The 18239-nt window shown below is 38.1% G+C and overlaps 1 protein-coding gene across 2 annotated transcripts; it reads right to left on the bottom strand.

Annotated features, from left to right (window-relative positions):
• Positions 1 to 1294: 1294 nt before the first annotated feature.
• LOC141519285 (uncharacterized) lies at positions 1295 to 6825 on the bottom strand. Of its 2 annotated transcripts, none has more exons than XM_074231588.1 (3): positions 6413 to 6825; positions 4134 to 4577; positions 1295 to 2626 (listed from the first exon to the last, which is right to left on the bottom strand). In XM_074231588.1, the coding sequence occupies exons 1-3, from the start codon at positions 6422 to 6424 to the stop codon at positions 2306 to 2308; spliced, it is 777 nt and encodes a 258-aa protein (XP_074087689.1). In that variant the 5' UTR covers positions 6425 to 6825; the 3' UTR covers positions 1295 to 2305. The 2 variants fall into 2 exon arrangements, with proteins under 2 accessions (XP_074087689.1, XP_074087690.1); XM_074231589.1 differs by having other exon boundaries at positions 3950 to 4577.
• Positions 6826 to 18239: the final 11414 nt, after the last annotated feature.

The following is an 18239-nucleotide window of genomic DNA, read 5'->3' on the forward strand; positions in this document are numbered from 1 at the left end:
GTTGTCAAGTGTCTGAAGTTGGATTCAAACTCCTGTCCTTCTGACTCCAAGGTCAGTGCTCTAACCACTGCTCCACCTAGCTGCCCTACAGCACAGTAGTATTCCATCACAACATTATACCACAATTTGCATGGTCAATCCCCAATTGATGGACATCCCTTGAAATCCCAGTTCTCTAGCACGAGAGAGCTACTATATTTTAGAACATACAGATCTTTTCCTTTTCCCCTGATCACGTTGGCAGACAAACCTAATAGTGGTAGTGCTGGCCTGTATTTTCTTTCAGGATCATCTACTATAAGTCCTTGAATTCCACTTACCCAACAGAATATTTAGACAAAAGGAAATATCTAAAAGTACTTGTAGTTACATCAACCAAGCACTCATTTGCCTTCTTTCCCACCCTCTCCTCTTTATCTGTTACAGTAAGGGAGTAAGAGGTTTTTTCCCCTAGAGCCCACCAGATGTATTTGTGTGGAAGGGTCAGTACCCTACCAACTTTGCAAACTATCTATTGCTCATCTCTTACTCTACTCATAGATTAAAAAAAGTTCAAAAGTTGATAGAGGGTGGAGGCAGGTGGGAGAAATACCTTCTCCATAGCCTAAATGAGACCAGATTCCTCTTTTTCCTCTCATAGTGTGCCTCAGGAAAAAAAATGCAAACAGTCAGAAACTTCTCAAAAAAGAGTTTTCTCTTTATGTCAGAGAAGCAGCATCATTAAAGAGACAGGTGCATATTAAAAGTAACCAGGTATGCAAAGCAAAGACAGGATACTGTAAACTGTGGCTCCAGCAAAATATTTTCACACCAAATATTGAAAATGTGCATTTGATTCTTTTCCAACGAATCTTTATTTTTGGTTTTTGTTTGTAGGCTGTTTTTTTGGTGGGTAGGGGACAGAGGGGCTCAATTTTAATCTATACCATCCACAGGATTAAGAGGTTTCATCCCTGCTTTTATCAACTGATATTTATATGAACAAATGACTATGTTAGTTTCTAGTAGAGGAATAGTAGAGGCAGCAGTGTCATACAATTTGAATGTGCATACAAGGTAAAAGTAAAAAGACAGGAATGATAAAACATTTATTGGAGAAAGAAAATCAATGGATGCTTCCTAGAAGATATATTCAGAGTCTCATAATCCTTCAGGTGAATAAAAGTGAAAAATGGATCAGTTGGGGAAAGACAGACTGGATTGAGAAGGGCAACCACATATGTAGCCATAGGAAATTGATGTTTCTAATATAAATTTCAAGTTATTCAATGAAAGAAATGGACTCAGTCTGACCTTTGTGTTAACATGATTGTTTATTACGAAAATAATATGGCTCCAAATGCTTTTTCAGTCCTGGTGCTACCTTTATTTTTTTAATTTATAAAAAAAATTTAAAAGGCATTCAGTCTCATTCAATTCCCTAATCAAAGTCCAAGGTAAGACTTAGTAATCACTGTGCATCCAAGTGATTCTCTTTGAAGGCTATCCTAATCATAACAAATTAGAGAAACTAACTTCAAAGTATTGATGATCTTGTTTACACTTCAATTAACTTCATCTTTTTTTGGATGTAGACTTTGATCTGACATCTTCTCAAGACCAAGGTGTTCAGAGTGGCACACCATAAGAATTTTTACAAATAGACTTAAGGGCCTCCCAAGTGCTACCATCTAAAGAAGCAACTGGAATTAAAGGTCACAGCATATTTCAAGGGTGTAATAGATTAGCTTTTCACATTATAAGGGGATGGTAACTATTGAATCAATGAGTATTACAAGGCACTGTGATCCCAAAGCACATTCAGAAACACAAGATTTAAGTCTAATTCTCTACCAGATGGTTTGGTGCTTTGAGATCTTTCTGCTCAACTTGTGGTCATTCACTCATCACTGAAATATGGGGGTGGTGGTAAGGGGAGACAGGGAGGAGGATAGAGAGGGTTGGAGAAGATCTACTAAGTAACTTCAGTTTTTTAATTGTTTTTAGTTTGAATGTATGTCTAGACTCCTGGAGCCAGCTTTCAGTTCCTCTCTGGAGTTGAACAACTGTGCACTTTGGCATAAAGAGTTAATTTTCTTCCCCACTTTTCTTTCATGTTCTCAAGCCTCAGATCAAGTTCCTTCTCTTTTCTCAATATTGAAACACAGATGGACAAAACTCCCTCCCTGTGCTTCCTCTCCAGATGTTTCACAGCTTCCACTCTGCTATTTTCTTCTTGTTACAGGCTGATAGAGCTGTTTCTATTGGAGGAATAGGCACATTGCTGGAATCCTTTCTCATCTTTTCATCGGCAAATCTGTATTCTTTAAGATTTGCTATGTTTCCGACACACCCCATAGTAAGCAGGTACCATCCAGTTCCTTCTCCTTATTTCAGTGCCACCCCACTCATAACCTCTGGAAACTGAAGAAAAAAATATTGGGATGGGGCTGGCCAGGAGTACTTCTTCAGTTCTATAATAGGGAATGAACCCTGTAGAGCAAATGGTGTCATCACTGAAAACAGAGACTTCCAGTTGATTTTCTTCAGAGGTTTCACTGGAGAAGAAGAGAAAGGGGCTACGAGGAGGAGAGTTCTTAGTCAAAGACTGGAGATCAAAATTTGGTTTAAAACCTAGCAAGGAGGCCTGAAAAGGAAGTACAACACTCCAGATTAAAAGAGAAAAAATAAGATTGAGTGCTGGAAGAGATATTAGGAAACAACTTAACTGAAGACATTCATGTTATAGATATGAAAATTCAGGTTGGAGAGAGAGGCTGTGCATTGTCCTAAGTTACTAGACTAATTGTAATGTGGGCATATGTTACTTTGTTGTGTTTAATGACATTTTAGATAGAGATTTATCTATAGATATAATATAGACAAAAATAAATTTCTCTATCCCTAGTTATAATGTAAATATATATCTATAAAATTGTATAGACATATTTAAAATAAATATATATTGTACTTTCATATAAATATTTAATATTTATTTTAATTTTAATTGTTATGTATTTCAATTTTTATTATATTATGACATAAATATATCCATACTATAAATATATTAATATTTAGAAATATAGAAGTATATTATAATAAATATGTACTATTATTTTATCTTTTATATGTTTATTTAACTTTATTAATTAAATAAATCTTTAAAGTAATTCTTAAACAATTTGCTCCATGATCACACAGCTAATATGTGGCAAAGGGCAAATTTTAAATTTGGGTTCTTCCTGCTCCCTAGGTTCAAAACTCTTTTTTACCAAATTCTTGATCCAGATAGGATCTTGATATCTGAAAATGCTTTAAATATTTATATCAATATGAACATGAAAATGCTTTAAATATATGCAGATAGACACATATATTGCTTTAGGATAGACATTTGTATAAGACATACAAATGTCTATCCAATAGACTTTGTGTATTTAGGTTAGATATTTGTATATACAAATATATAACTACATATAGAGATCTAAAGCATTTTCATATACATCTTTCAACTGATAGACAGTTTATTAATTGATTTTTCATATTGACTTTCATATTCCTATAATTCTATTAGAATGAGGCAAAGACATAGTGGAAAGGACATTGGACCTCTGGTCAGGAAAGATCTGGATTAAAATCTTGCTCCTCACTCTCACTAGTTGTATATCCATGAGGGCAAATCACTTCACTTCTCTGAAAATAGTTTTCTTGGTTCCTAATTTGTACAAGATAGATAATAATACCTCCAGGACTTAACCCCCCAAAGTTGCCAAGACAATCAAATAAAATAATGGAGGTAAAGTACTGCTGTGGTTAACACAGTAGCCCTGCAAGGTAGACAAAGAAGGTATTATCATCTTCATTTGAGAGACAAGGAAGCAGATACAGAGGTTGAGACCATGAAGATTCTGGATAACCAATCTGAGAATAGGAGCCAGCAATCTTTTCCAATTTCCTGCATTATATTCACCAGTAGAGCCAAAGACTCCAGAATTTCTATCAAAGTAGTTTACAGGAACAAGCCTTTTTTTTCCTTTTCCCCATTTGAAACTTTGTGAGTAAAGAGTTGGGCAGATCTTATGGCAAAGGCGTGACGAAGTCTTCCAAGTCCCTCTCCTTGCCAAAGGAGAGGAAGGGATTCCAAACAGACTTACTCCACAGTTATGATTGGCAAACTTCCTATTAGCATCTCCTCTTTTTTCTTCATTTCTGAATTTTATACTGTGTTTTCTGCCAAACCTATGCCGTAGAATTGTGTTGTTTAAGAATTCATCCTGAGATCGATAATATGGAAAGAATCCAATGGAGGGGAAAAAGTCCTTCTTGTCCCTGCATTCTTTTTCTCCAGTGATTTCTTCTTCTTGCAGGCAGTATCTCAAATTCAAAGTTGATGGTTCATCAGAGGACCCTTCACATGTTCTAACATATGGTAAGTATTCCAAAGACATGGTCATCTTTGGCTTGGATGATTTCCTGGCATTGAAAGCAACCCTGGTAATAGTATCATCCTTAGAGAACCGAAGAGAGGACATAAATGCCTTCCCATAGGGGATCATAGAGGTAGGTTTCTCTTTGATCTTATTTTTCTTCTGTAAAGTCTGGAACAGAGAGATAAAATATCTTTTGATTTTTGACCTCCCACAATCATGAACTACTTCCTTCAAATGAACCCATCAAGTTTCCCCTAAATCAGCCCATCCCCCAACTCCAGACTGACTAAAATAGTGCTTATTTATGCTCCAATCTTGTTGCACTCTCTTCTATCACACCATCTCTAATGACTGGAATTTTCTTTTCTTACCCTTTATTAATCAATCAGTCAGTAAGTACTTATTAAGCACTTAATATGCTAGTATTATGCTTGACTTGAGATACAAATACAGAGAAAGAAGGAGGAGTCAATCTCTCCCACTTCATTTAAGGCCCAATTCAGGTGCTGCTATCTTGGGAGCACAGAATACTTAGTTGAGTGTTAGACTTAAGAGTTAGAGAAATCTGGATTAGAATTTTGTAGACGACACCTAATCTTGGGCAAATCACTTAACATATCTGAGCCTCAATTTCTTTATCTGTAAAATGGGCATAACAATAACACCCTTCCCATAGAGGAGTTATGAGGATCAAATGCTTTGAAAACATTAAAATGTTTAAAAATGTATTTTAAGAAGTTAGGCGATGCAGTGCCAGGCCTAGAGTCAAGAAGACTCATCTTGAATTCAAATCTGGCTTCAGTTACTTAATATCTGTGTGAAAGTTTCACATAAGTCACCCTGTTTGCTTCAGTTTCCTTATCTGCAAAATGAATTGGAGAAGGAATAGCAAATTGCTCCACTATCTTTGCTGAGAGAATCCTCAGAATAGAATCACAGAGTCTGATATGTCTGGAAAAATGACAAAAGAACAAAATGTATAATAATTATTTGTTTTCAAGCAAAAGTGGTCTCCATCCTCTTAAACTGCTTAATCTATATTGCCTGTTTGTCTCCTTTGCAAACACTCTTCTTTGCATTGTGTCTACATCCTTATAACCCTAGAACATACTGACTCTGGCAAAGAGTAGATATTTTGTGTTTGTGGAATAAATGAACAAGCTGCCTTTGCACTTATGACTGGACAGTGCAAGGAGAGATAGGGTTCTTTAAAAATGATTAAAAGTCTTCTGGTTAGCTTTGGGTCTGGTTAGCCATTCTCATCCAAACGAGCTCAGTTGAGGGCAGCTAGGTGGTGCAGTGCCCTGGAGTCAGGAGGACTTGAGTTCAAAGTCAGGCTCAGACACTTAATAATTACCTAGCTGTGTGATCGCTTAACCCCAGAGCCTTGTCAAAAAAAAAAAAAAAAAAACAGAGAGAGAGAGAGAGAAAGGGGGAGAGAGAGCTGAGAGAGAGAGAGAGAGAGAGAGAGAGAGAGAGAGAGAGAGAGAGAGAGAGAGAGAGAGAGATAGTGTGATAGTTTAGGTAGATTCTTTTGCAGTCAGAGCCCTTGAATTTTTTAAAGAAGTTTGTCTCACAAAGAAAAAGAGTAAGTAATTAACCTTGCTCAGATCAGTTTTCTCTCTAGGAGTAGGACTTGTATAATTTATACTTTTCATAGCTATTGCTTTGACATTCTTCATTGCCATGATTTTATACAAATTTGTTTCCCAATGTCCAGGGTTATAAGTACATTTTTCACTCACTGTATACAGCAGAGTGCCCAAGCTTATTTATATATAGAACACTAGCTCTAGGATTCCACATTAACTTTCCCATCTTACAAATGAAGAAAATGAGGTTCAGATAGCTGAAATCATTTGCTCCACTTCATACACATGTCCCAGGACAAGCACCCAACCAGAGCTTCTTAGCATTCTATGTTGAATCACTAATTTGGAGACTCCACTTCTAATTGCTATAACAACCTGTTCACTTGCTCCAGTATCTTTCTAAGGTCTTACCATTCCTTCCATCTGATGGATGTTAACACTGAAGCTAGTGTTCACTGTGGTCTAAAGGCAGGCAATTTCCATGTATCTAGTCTTTTCCTTGATGGTCCTTGGTTTCCATATACAAGGGAGTCATAAGCCACAGAAGGGGCTGGTGCTGAATCTGCCTTATCTCCATCTCCATCAATTAATTCATCAAGCAAGACCAGGGTGTCCACCACCCCTTAAGAAGGCCAGTTCCAACTTGAGAAAAGATATTTAAAATTCTAAAAACCATTTCTGATGTTTCATTTTCTTGTTCACTGGGGGTCTACTCTTTGCATGAATCAATTTCATCTTTTAAGCTATGACTGTAAAGACAAAGCAAAATATGCCCGTGGAGATAACTTTCTTCTTCCCTATTCCTCCTCCTCCTCCACCTTCCCCCCACCCTCTCCCCATCAAGTCCCACTGTCCTCTGCTCACTATAAGAAGATTCCAACATGAAGTCATAATTGCCTTGAGGCCTTTCACAGCTGGAGGCATAACAAGAAAGCCAGTCAGCTCTGTTTCCATGGAGACTCATGATGAAATAACCAACACCTGCATTCTTCACCTGTCTCTCAAATCAGCTTAGTTTGATTCTCTGCTTGATATACTTAGGAACAAAGAAAAACAGAAACATACCTTGGAACCAAATCAACTTTTGTGAAAGCTCATTCAGGGGATGAAGTTCATGATCAGGGACAGAAGAGACAATCTTAATTGTAAGCTTTGTAACACCCCCCCCCCCCCAACAAATTCCATAAACCTGATCAGGCAGCATAGATGTACAATGACATACTTGTTTACCTCTGGCCATGTAGACCTGATCTAAGTTGTGATTTTCTTGATCTATCAAGTTTTATGATGCACTAGCATCCATGGAGCCATCTGTTGTGGTTTTGATTTCAAATTCACATCCTACTGTAGTCACTCTATTATACCCAGTGAGTAAAGATTTATCATAGAAAATTCAGCTTTTTAAAGAAATATATCATATACTAAAATATTCATAGCAGCACTTTTGTGGGACCAAAGAGCTCTAAAAGTATATGTCCAACACTTAGGGAATGACTGAGAATACTGTTGTAAAGAGTATACAGGAAGTTTACTATGTCCATAAGAAATTATAAATATGAAAAATATGGGAAGATATATGAATTAATAGAGATAAAAGATAGCAAGTAAACAAAATAAAATTCCATTCCAAAACAAAAAAAAAACAAAATAAAAGCAAGAAAACAATAAATTGAATCAGTATAATATAGTAAAATAAATTTAAATGTAAAGAAAAAACCCTAAAGAGTAGCCAGACTATGATTTATTGCAATAACATTTCTGGGTCCTAAAGGACAAATGATGAAAGACCTTAGTAGAATGGGGCAGGACTGACTATAGGTGAAAATGTTCCATTGACTGTTAGACCCCCATCACTTGGTCAGTTTTGCTTAAATGTATTTCTTTGGCATAAGTTAAGGTTCAATGAGGAAGGAATCATATTGGAAATTGTCTGTGGTATAAATCAGAGATATTAAATTCATGACTTATGGGATGCCTCCAATACTGGCATATATAACAAAAGCTATCAATAAAATCTTTTAAATACCTAGGTTCCAAAGGAACCAATCACTCATTCAAACAACGATTTCTAATAATAGGGATTCAAAGTTGCATAGTGTATGGAATGCAATGCCTAGAGTTAGAAACACTTCTTTCTACGTTAAAATCTACTTAATAACTTTGTGACTCTGGGCAAATCACTTAGCTCTGTTTGCCTCAGTTCCTCATCTGTAAAATAAACTAGAGAAAAATCACTTCAGTTTCTCTTCCAAGAAAACCCTAAATAGGGTCATGAGGAGTTGAACACAACTGAAAAATGACTGAACAAAAAAAAATACAAATTCAAAGGACGAGACAATTATAGAATCATAAGCTTTAAATCTGGAAGGGAATTACCTAGGATGGCACATTCCTTTTTGCAGATGAGAAAACTATCCTGGAAAGGGGAAGTGACTTTCCTTTATTATTCTCTCACTTAGTGATCTCATCAGGTCCCATGGGATGATGATAATATCACTTCTAATCAGATAACTCCCAGGTCTATATATCCAGATCTGTTCACCTTCTTGAACTCAAATTTGGCATCATCAACTACTTATTGGACATTTTGAATTGAATATTCCCAAAGTATCTCATACTCAACATACCCCAAACCAAACTCACTATCATTCCTTCTCATACCTGTTCCTCTTTCATAGTTACTTAGAAAGTATCCTTCCAGTTACTTACGTTTGCATTCTAGGTGTCATCCTTGACTCTTCCCTGCCCTCACCCAATGTGGCTAATCAGTTGCTAAAACTTACCTTTTTTATTTATACATGTCTAGTATCCAACCCTTCTTCTTCATGCACACAGCCCCCACTGTGGTTCCAGTTCCACATTATCTCCTGCCTCATTGAGGCAGCTAGGTGGCACAGTGGATAGAGCTCTTCGAATCAAGAGGATGGGAGTTCGAATCTGACCTCAGACACTTGACCCTACTAACTATCTGATCTTGGGCAAGTCACTTGATGTTGAGTGCCTCATATGTTATCTCCAGTTGTCCAGATTCATATCTGGCCACTGGACCCAGATGACTTTGAAGAAGAAAGTGAGATTTAGCACACTAAATTCAATTCAAGTGCTTATCACAGCATCACCTCCCTGATGTCATGATCTTATTTGAGAACGAAGGACAAACATTATCATCACCTCCTGCCTAGCTTATTGCAAGTAGCCTTATGCTTTGTCACTCTACTTTAAGTCCCTCCCACTCCAATCCATCTACCACATAGGTGTCAAAGTTATTTTCCTGAAAGCACAAATCTGACTAGGTCACCCATACCCCTCCAATTCCCCAGTAAATCTCAATGTTTATTATGTCTAGGATCTTTTGTTTGCCATTTAAAGATCTTAAAACTCCATCCTGCCTTTTCAATCTGGTTCTACATGATTCCCTTCATTGCACTCTGCTGTCCAGGCAAGCTGGCATTTTTCCTGAACTTCACATTTGACACTTCAATCATGACTCCATGCCATTATATTGATTGTTAACATTGGTAGTTTTCCATCTTCATCTCTGACTCATGGAATCTCTAGCTTTTATTCAGGATTCAGCTCAAACACTACCTTCCATATGTTTTTATGATCTTTGCTGCCATAAAGGTTACTGCCTTTCTGTTTTGTATGTGCTGTCTATCTATTATCTAACTGTTGTTTTCCTCAATAATAATAAATTGAATTCATAATACTTTTTTTTCTTTTTTAAAATTTTATTTAAGGAAATGGGTTTAAGAGTGACTTGCTCAATGTCATACAGTTGGTCAATTTTTTTTGATATTTGATATTTGATTTTATTTTTTATTCTCATTTTGTACAAATGGGTTTTTTTTACATTAATGAAATATTCTTGTTTAAGAGTAAACAAAATACCCCTCCCCCTCATAAATATAGACTTGCTTGAGTGATAAAGTAAAGGGGAGAGAGAAAAAAATAACATAAAATAAAATAGTAATAATTGTAGGTATGGCCAGGTGGCGCAATGGATGAAGCACCAGCCCTGGAGCCACGAGCACCCAAGCCCACATCCAGCCCTGTAGACCCAACAATCACCCAGCCGTGTGATGTGCAAGCCACCTGATCCCCACTGCCCTGCAAAAACCAAAAAGAAGAAAAAAAAAGACCCAAAATAAAATAAAATAGTAATAATAGTAGGGGTGGCTGGGTGTCGGATAGAGCATTGGCCCTTGAGCCAGGAGCACACAGGTCCAAATCCGGCCTCAGACAACCAACGATCACCCTGCTATGCGTCTCCAGGCAGGCCACCCAGCCCCATTTGCCCTGCACCCTCCCCCAAATAATAATAATAATAATAATAATAATAATAATAATAATAATAATAATAATAATAATAAATGTGCTTCAGTCTATGTTCCAACACCTACAACTCTGTCATGGGTAGATCACATTCTTTATGGTAAGTCCATCACAAAAGTTACTTCCATATTTTTCCAATGTTGCCATTGCTGATCACAACTCCGTCCTTTCATATTTCTCCACTATCATGTACCATATTTTCTCTCTCCTTTCACTCTGACTCTGCTGTAGGGTAGCTGAGTGGTGCAGCAGACAGATCCCTGGTCCTGGGGCCAAGAGGCCCTGAGGCCCCATACCACCCCTTAGGCCCAGCATCCACCTGGCCCTATGGTCCCATATAGGCCATCCTATCCCAGCCCCTTGCAAGAAGTAAAAAAGAAAATGTGTTATATCTGACCACTCTCCCCCCATAGTCCCTCCTCTCCTCCTTTATTCACATCCCCACCTCTTCCCCCTGCTCCCCCCTCCTTCTTACTCCAGATGTCTATATTCCATTGAGCATATATGCTGTTTCCTCTCCTAGCCACCTCTGATGAGAGCAAAGGTTCCCTCATTCCCCCTTGCCTCCCCCCTTCCATATCATTGCAATAGCTCATTGTAATAAAGAAAAATCTTATTATATGAAATATCTTGGCCTATTCCCCCTCTCCTTTTTCTTTCTCCCATTACATTTCCCCTTTTTTCTATTGACTCCATTTTTACACCATATTTTATCTTCAAATTCAGCTTTCTCCTGTGCTTCAAGCTCCCTCTACCTGCTCTATTAACTGAGAAGGTTCATATGAGTATTATCAGTGTCATTTTTCTATGCAGGAATACATGCAGTTCATCATCATTAAATCCCTCATATTTTCTTCTTCTCCTCCACTCTCTATGCTTCACCTGAGTCCTGTATCTGAAGATCAAACCTTCTGTTCAGCTCTGGCCATTCCAAAAGGAACATTTGAAATTCGCCTGGTTCATTGAAAGTCCATCTTTTTCCCTGGGAGAGGGCATTCAGCCTTGCTGGGTAGTTGATTCTCGGTTGCATTCTGAGCTCTTTTGCTTTCCAGTATATTATATTCCAAGCCCTATGAGCTTCCAATGTAGTTGCTGCTAAGTCCTGTGTGATCCTGACTGCAGCTCCAAGATATTTGAACTGTGTCCTTCTGGCTGCTTGTAATATTTTCTCTTTGACTTGGGAGTTCTGGAACTTGGCTATAATATTCCTAGGGGTTGGTTTTTTTGGGATCTCTTTCTTGGGGGGATCAGTAGATTCTCTCCATTTCTATTTTGCCCTCTGCTTCTAGAATATCAGGGCAATTTTCCTGTAGTAATTCTTTGAAAATGATGTCAAGGCTCTTTTCCTGATCATGACTTTAAGGTATTCCAATAACTTTTAGATTATCTTTCCTAAATCTGTTTTCCATATCAGTTGTTTTTTCAATGAGATGTTTCACATTTTCTTCTAATTTTTCATTTTTTTTTGGTTTTGAAGTATTGATTCCTGATTTCTGGTAAATCCATCAATCTCCCTGAATTCTATTCTTTGTCTGAAGGATTTGTTCTCCTCATTCTCCTCAGAGAGTTTTCTTATCTCTTTTTCCATCTGGCCAATTTTGCTTTTTAAAGCATTCTTCTCCTCAATAACTTTTTGAACTGTTTTATCCATTTGACCTAAGCTGGTTTTTAGCATGCTATTTTCTTCAGCATTTTTTTGGATTTCCTTGACTAAGCTACTGACTTCATTTTCATGTTTTTCCTGCCTCTCTCTCATTTCTTTTCCCAGTTTTTCTTGTAACTCCTTCATTTGATTTTCAAAGTCTTTTTTGAGCTCTGTCATAGCCTGAGCCCAATTTCTGTTTTTCTTGGAGTCTTTAGATGCAGGAGCTTGTGCTTCCTCATCTTCAGACTGACTATTTTGATCCTTCTTGGGCTCATTTGCAAAATATTTCTCAATGGTGTTTCTCTTATTTCTCTGCTTGCTCATTTTCCCAGCCTGGGCCTGTTTTTGGGGTGCTTCCTGACCTTTTGGGACACACCCACAAGGATCTCAAGTGTGTGAGGCTCTGTCCTCCCTCCTGGTCTGTGAATGACCATATGTGCCCCCCTCTCCCACGGGGTTGAGGTGGGGGGACCCTGCTGTTCTATGGGGGGGCCTAGACTGCAATCAGGATCTGAATGTGGTCAGAGCCTGCCCCAGAATCCTGTTGCAGATGCAGAGGACAGAGTTCTGTAGTCTCTCTCTCTCTCTTCACTCCTCTCCCTAGGTTCAATGGGCTCATGCCCTGGGGCCACCTGCTTACTGGCTCTGCCTGCTTCTGTTTCTGGATCTAGGCTGCAGAAAGACCATGCTGCTTGCTGTGTGCCCTGAGGACTGGGCTCCATGTGCTCGCTCTGGCAGAGGTCCCCTGCTGTTCCCCCACTTTGTGCCCGGTGCTCCCCAGGGTGCAGCTCTGGAGACTCCCCTGCTGCTGTGAGCTGGGGCTCCCAGCACCCTGGGGCTGCCTCCGGGAGGCTGAAGTTCTTTCACTCTGGCAGGCCACCCCTCTCGTGGGCCACCCCTCTGACCCCAGGGAGTAGAGCCTTTCTGCTCTTTTTCCAGGTTACCTTGAGTAGGAGAACTGCCTCATTGGGTCCCTCTGTGGGTTCTGTCTCTAGAAAGTTTAGTTAGGGTCCTCAGTTTAGAAGTTTTATCAGAGAGCGTGTAAGACTCAATCCTTTCTTGTTGCCATCTTGGCTCCACCCCCCGAATTCATAATACTTTAAAGCTTTCAAAATCCTTTACAGATATTATTTCAGTTTATTCTCATATTAACTATGAGAATAGTTATATAGTTAATCCCACTTTATAGATGAGAAAATTGAGGTAGGTGGTGGTTAATGGACTTGCCCAGATTCATAGAGTTAATAAACGTCTAAGGCTAAATTTGAAATCAAATTATCTTGACTCCAGAGTCAGAGTTCTAAGCACTGTACCATTTGGGATTAAAATGTAATTCTCCTAGAGGGGAGAAAGGAGCTGATTCTTTTTGTCTATCTATCTCTAGCACATAGCAAAGTGCCTGACATATCCTAGACTTATTGAGTCTTCATCCAGGGTAATCCATATATAGTTAATTCTAGGGTAGGATTTGAACCCAGGTCTTCTAACTCCAAAGTTTCTTTCTTTACATGTACAGGATATACAGGTTACAGACAGACAACATTCACAGAAGCCTTACTGCAACACAGCCTTCTTGAGCACAGTTTCTTGCAATTTGTATATTATCTGCCAGAACTTATTTCTTCAAATACCAGTCAGCTTGCTCTGTCATGCAGCTTCATCTGTATTTTGATGATGGCCTGTAATGATATTTCTGTGTCTCTGGTTGTCTCTGGGATACCTAAAGCACTTTTGTCCTGAATTACTAGATAACCTTTTCCTTTAGTACAGAAGAGTAGAGTAGAATCTTCCAAGAAGAGGTATATGCATATAAATTGCTAGGTACAACTGAGTTCTCAATACCACCTCTTGTCCATGAAGATTACTGAAGTACAGAGGGGAATCTTGTTATTCTTTTTAAAAAACTATTTAACAAGTTCTATCAATAATGACATCATGTTTAGAGGAACAGAGAGAGATAAACCTATTTTCTTTTTTCTTTAATTCTTTAAATTTAAATTTAAAAATAAAGTCTTATTGGTACCTTTTATTTTTTTTATTTTTTAGGTTTTTGCAAGGCAAATGGGGTTAAGTGGCTTGCCCAAGGCCACACAGCTAGGTAATTATTAAGGGTCTGAGACTGGATTTGAACCCAGGTACTCCTGACTCCAGGGCCGGTGCTTTATCCATTGTGCCACCTAGCTGCACCAGTACCTTTTATTTTTATAACTCTCATTTCTGTATCTTGACCACAACCCAATATGACTTCAATCCCCAATACTAGAATTGAACAGTCTCTTATGAAAAATCAAAAATTGTGTTGCAGTGAAATTATTTGAAATTGCATGGAATACTCTTTTTCTATAGATGCTTACTTTTTGCCAAGAGGAGAAATATATTTCATTATCTTTTCTCTAGAAACAAAATTAGTCAAAAAATTAGTCATTACAATGATTCAAAATTCAAAATTCCTCTAGCATTTTTTGATTTACATGATTGTATTTGGGCAAGTCTCTTCTTTTTAATACAAATATTTATCAATATCTTTTGTTATATCACTTATATTTTCAACTGTGTCCTCATTCCCCAGAGAGATATTGCTTAAAATAATCAATAAAAAGAGAAAGAGAAAAATATTTTGTAAAACCAACCAACATATCAAAAAATCCTAATTTTATATATATAGTATTCCACACCCAGAGTCCTTTAGTCCTGCAAAAAAGCAAGGGAAGGTAGCTTCTCATTGTTCTTCTTTGGGGTAAAATTTAGTTATTATCATTTTGCAATATTGGGATTTCAAGATTTTGTTATGCTATCATGCACTCCATTTACATTAATATACATATATTGCATAAATTAGATCCTTGGTTCTGCTTTCTTCATTTTTCATCAGTTCCTATCTTTCTATGCTTTTCGGTATTGTGTACTTCATTTCTTACAACAGAAAAATGCTCCATCAAGTTTATGTACTATAATTTATTTACCATTTTCTGATATAATTTAATTTAAATTGCAAGGGAAATGAAGGTCATTCTTGTGAGCCTCCATAACAGGCAGAAGAGCATATACAGAATGAATTACAGTGACAAGCTGTTTCCAAGACGCTTTTTGAATTCCTACTGTCCCCTCCAACTTAACCCTATGCCTGACCCATAAAGAATCTGGTTGGCCTTTTATGTTATTTCTCTATTGTTGCATTCACTGCTTAACTGAAGGACTTCAGGAAGTTTCTATAGCAACCACTCAATTCTCTTGGCGAGCATATCCACTGCAGCAAAAAAGTCTCCTCATTTGTTGGTTACGAGAGGAAACAGATTCAGACGTATCACATGCATTCATTTGTTAGCACTCCACATTCTGGTATGGCCTGATCCCCAGAGCCACCAGCACACAGGGTCAAGGAAGGTTCTAGGTCATAGTAAGTAAAGTCTCAGCAAGAAGACCTCTCACTTCTGGTATACTTTAAGGTTCACCCTCAAAGAAACACTGAAATAGGAATGCCAAGTATTAATATTCCTGTTTTTTCAGATCAATTTCAAAGATGCTAGATGACTTGAGTATACAGAGACAGTAAATTTCAATGCATGGAATGAAACCCAGGATTCTCATCTTCAAAAGGGTCCCATTTTCTTTCCACTGTACCATGATGGCTTGATTGTTTGTTTTTTAAATCAGACTGATGAGATCTAAGAGGGGGTAGAGTCAAGATAGTAGTGTGGAGGCAGGAATTCCCAGATGTTTTCTTTTAAAATGCTCTAAATATCTTAAAAGTATAATTCTAACCAAATTCTAGAGTGACAGACCCACAGAAACACCAAGTAAAATAATTTTCCAGCCCAAGATAACTTGGAAGGTCTGTGGGAAGGTTTCATTCCACCAGGGTTGGAAGGGACTGCAGGGCCACACCAGAATGAACCAGCTCCAGCCTTCCCAGGGTTCCTGGGTTCTTGGGGATGGCAGGTTTTGTAGCAACTGGAATGATTTCTAGACCTCTCAACCCAGGGACCACCAAGGACAACCTGGAAAGTCAGCAGGAAAACTTGGCCAGAGTGAGTATGGAGCCCAGTGCAGTTTAAGCCTCAGCACAGACCTGGCCCAAGAAATGGAAGCAGGACTGCGGGGGCCACCTAGTCATAAACTACCCTGCAGCTGCTTCCATAGTGCTCAGCCCCCAGATGGTAAAGGGGTGGGAGGAGACTACAAGGTCTCTCTGCTATCCCTTGGACAAGACTCTGTTGCTTTGCCAATATTCAGACCCTGGTTGCAGTCCAGGGTCCCCTGTTGTCATAGAGGAGCAGGAATCCTCTTCACAGCTCCAGGGCAGTAGGGTGTGCTTGTGGTCATCCATAGACCAGAGTACAGGACAGGAGAGTAGTCAGAGTCTTTCATAATCATTGAAGGAGTTGAGGTCATTGGGGGGGTGTCCCCAAAATAGTCAAAAGTTTAGGCAGCATGTTTAAATCAAGTCATATACTGGGAAAATGAATAAACAGAAAAAAAAGAATCTGACCATAGATAATTACTTTGGTCCCATGGAGGATCAAAACACACACTAAGAAGATGACAAAACTTCTGTATCCAAAGCTTCCAACAAAACTAGGAATTGTATCAGGCTATGGAAGAGCTCAAAAAATTTTTTTGAAAGTCAAATAAGGGAGATAGAGGAAAAAGTGAGAAGAGAAATGAGAGAGATACAGGAAAATTAGGAAAACAAAGTAGCAGCTTGGAAAAGGAGAAACAAAAAAATGCCAAAGAAAATATTATATTCAAAATCAGTTAAAGTCAAATGGAAAAAAAGCTATCCAAAAAGTTAATGAGGAGAAGAATGCCTTAAAAAGCAGAATTGGCCAATTGGAAAAGGAGATAAGAAAGCTCTCTGAGGAAAACAAATCATATTGATCCCAAAATATATCTGGGTCCCTTACTCATTTTTTTTAGGTTTTTGCAAGGCAAATGGGGTTAAGTGGCTTGCCCAAGGCCACACAGCTAGGTAATTAGTAAGTGTCTGAGACCAGATTTGAACCCAGGTACTCCTGACTCCAAGGCTGGTGCTTTATCCACTATGCCACCTAGCCACCCCTCCTCACTCATTTCTAAACATCCCGCCTCATCCTTTTATAGTACCTTATCACCTGTAGACAGAAACAAGAAAAGGTATCCCTAAGATGTCCTCTCAAAGGACATCAGTTATTGTTTCTGCACTGAAAAGGACCTTTCAGTCATTGCATCCATCTACAATTATTCAAAGCCTATGTGTACATTGAGACTTAGTACATATTGAAAAAGTACAAACAGGAAGGGAATAAAATTGTGAAATATAAGCAGGGAAAAGTATAATTGTCTAGTCAATTTCCAACACACTTTTTGGTTCAAAGTCCTGCAATGTTATTACAATAAAGTAGAATCCAAAGTAAGAAAGAAAAAAAAGTAATGGCCCAACTCCTGTGATGCAAACTTCTCTAATGCTGATAGTACTAATATCTCACTCTCTGAGCTCCTACAATATCTATTACTTCTGCCACTGAATTTTAGAATTTTATCACATACCACCTTGTATTATACTTGAGTGCATTTTTCTTGTGTTTTAGAGTCATCTAGACAGCATCAAACTTTGAATCAGAAAGGCTTAAGTTCAAATCCTGTGTCTTAGTCCTATTAGCTATGTGACTGTGGGCAAGTCATTTAACTTCTCCTGCCCTGAATATAATATATCAGCACCCTTAATCATATTTTCCCATTCCTTATCCTGGACCTTGCTCCATCAGTATTGCCCTTTCTCTTACACATCTTCAAACTTTTCCCTTACTATATACTTTTTCTATTCATTTAAAAGCATGCCCAAGTCTTCCCTTGAGCCTTTTATCCTATCCAGCTACTACTGTCTTATTCTTTCTTTTTCACTGCTCAGTTTCTTGGTAGAGTTCCTTAAATCTGTGTTTTTTGTTTTAAATTGGTCCTTAAATCTAACCAATCAACAAACATTTAGTAAATTCTGTGACACTAAATATGAGAATAGATAAAAAATTTTAAACAATCCTTTCTCCCAAGAAATGAATCTTAATATTCAGAGTCAACATGGCTATGGAGCAAGTATATAAATGTAGTTCAGGTTTATGATCCCTACTCCCATCTCCCATCTCTCTCTTCTGAGGCAGACTCTTTTAAACTCCACTTTTTATTTCCTCTAGCATCTATCACAAATCTTTGAATGGCTTCTATAATAAAAATCTATGGAACAGCAAGGTGGTGCAATGGCCCTAGAGTCAGGAGTACCTGAGT

Source organism: Macrotis lagotis, chromosome 1 (genome assembly GCF_037893015.1).
Source record: "Macrotis lagotis isolate mMagLag1 chromosome 1, bilby.v1.9.chrom.fasta, whole genome shotgun sequence".
Classification (NCBI taxonomy): domain Eukaryota; kingdom Metazoa; phylum Chordata; class Mammalia; order Peramelemorphia; family Peramelidae; genus Macrotis; species Macrotis lagotis.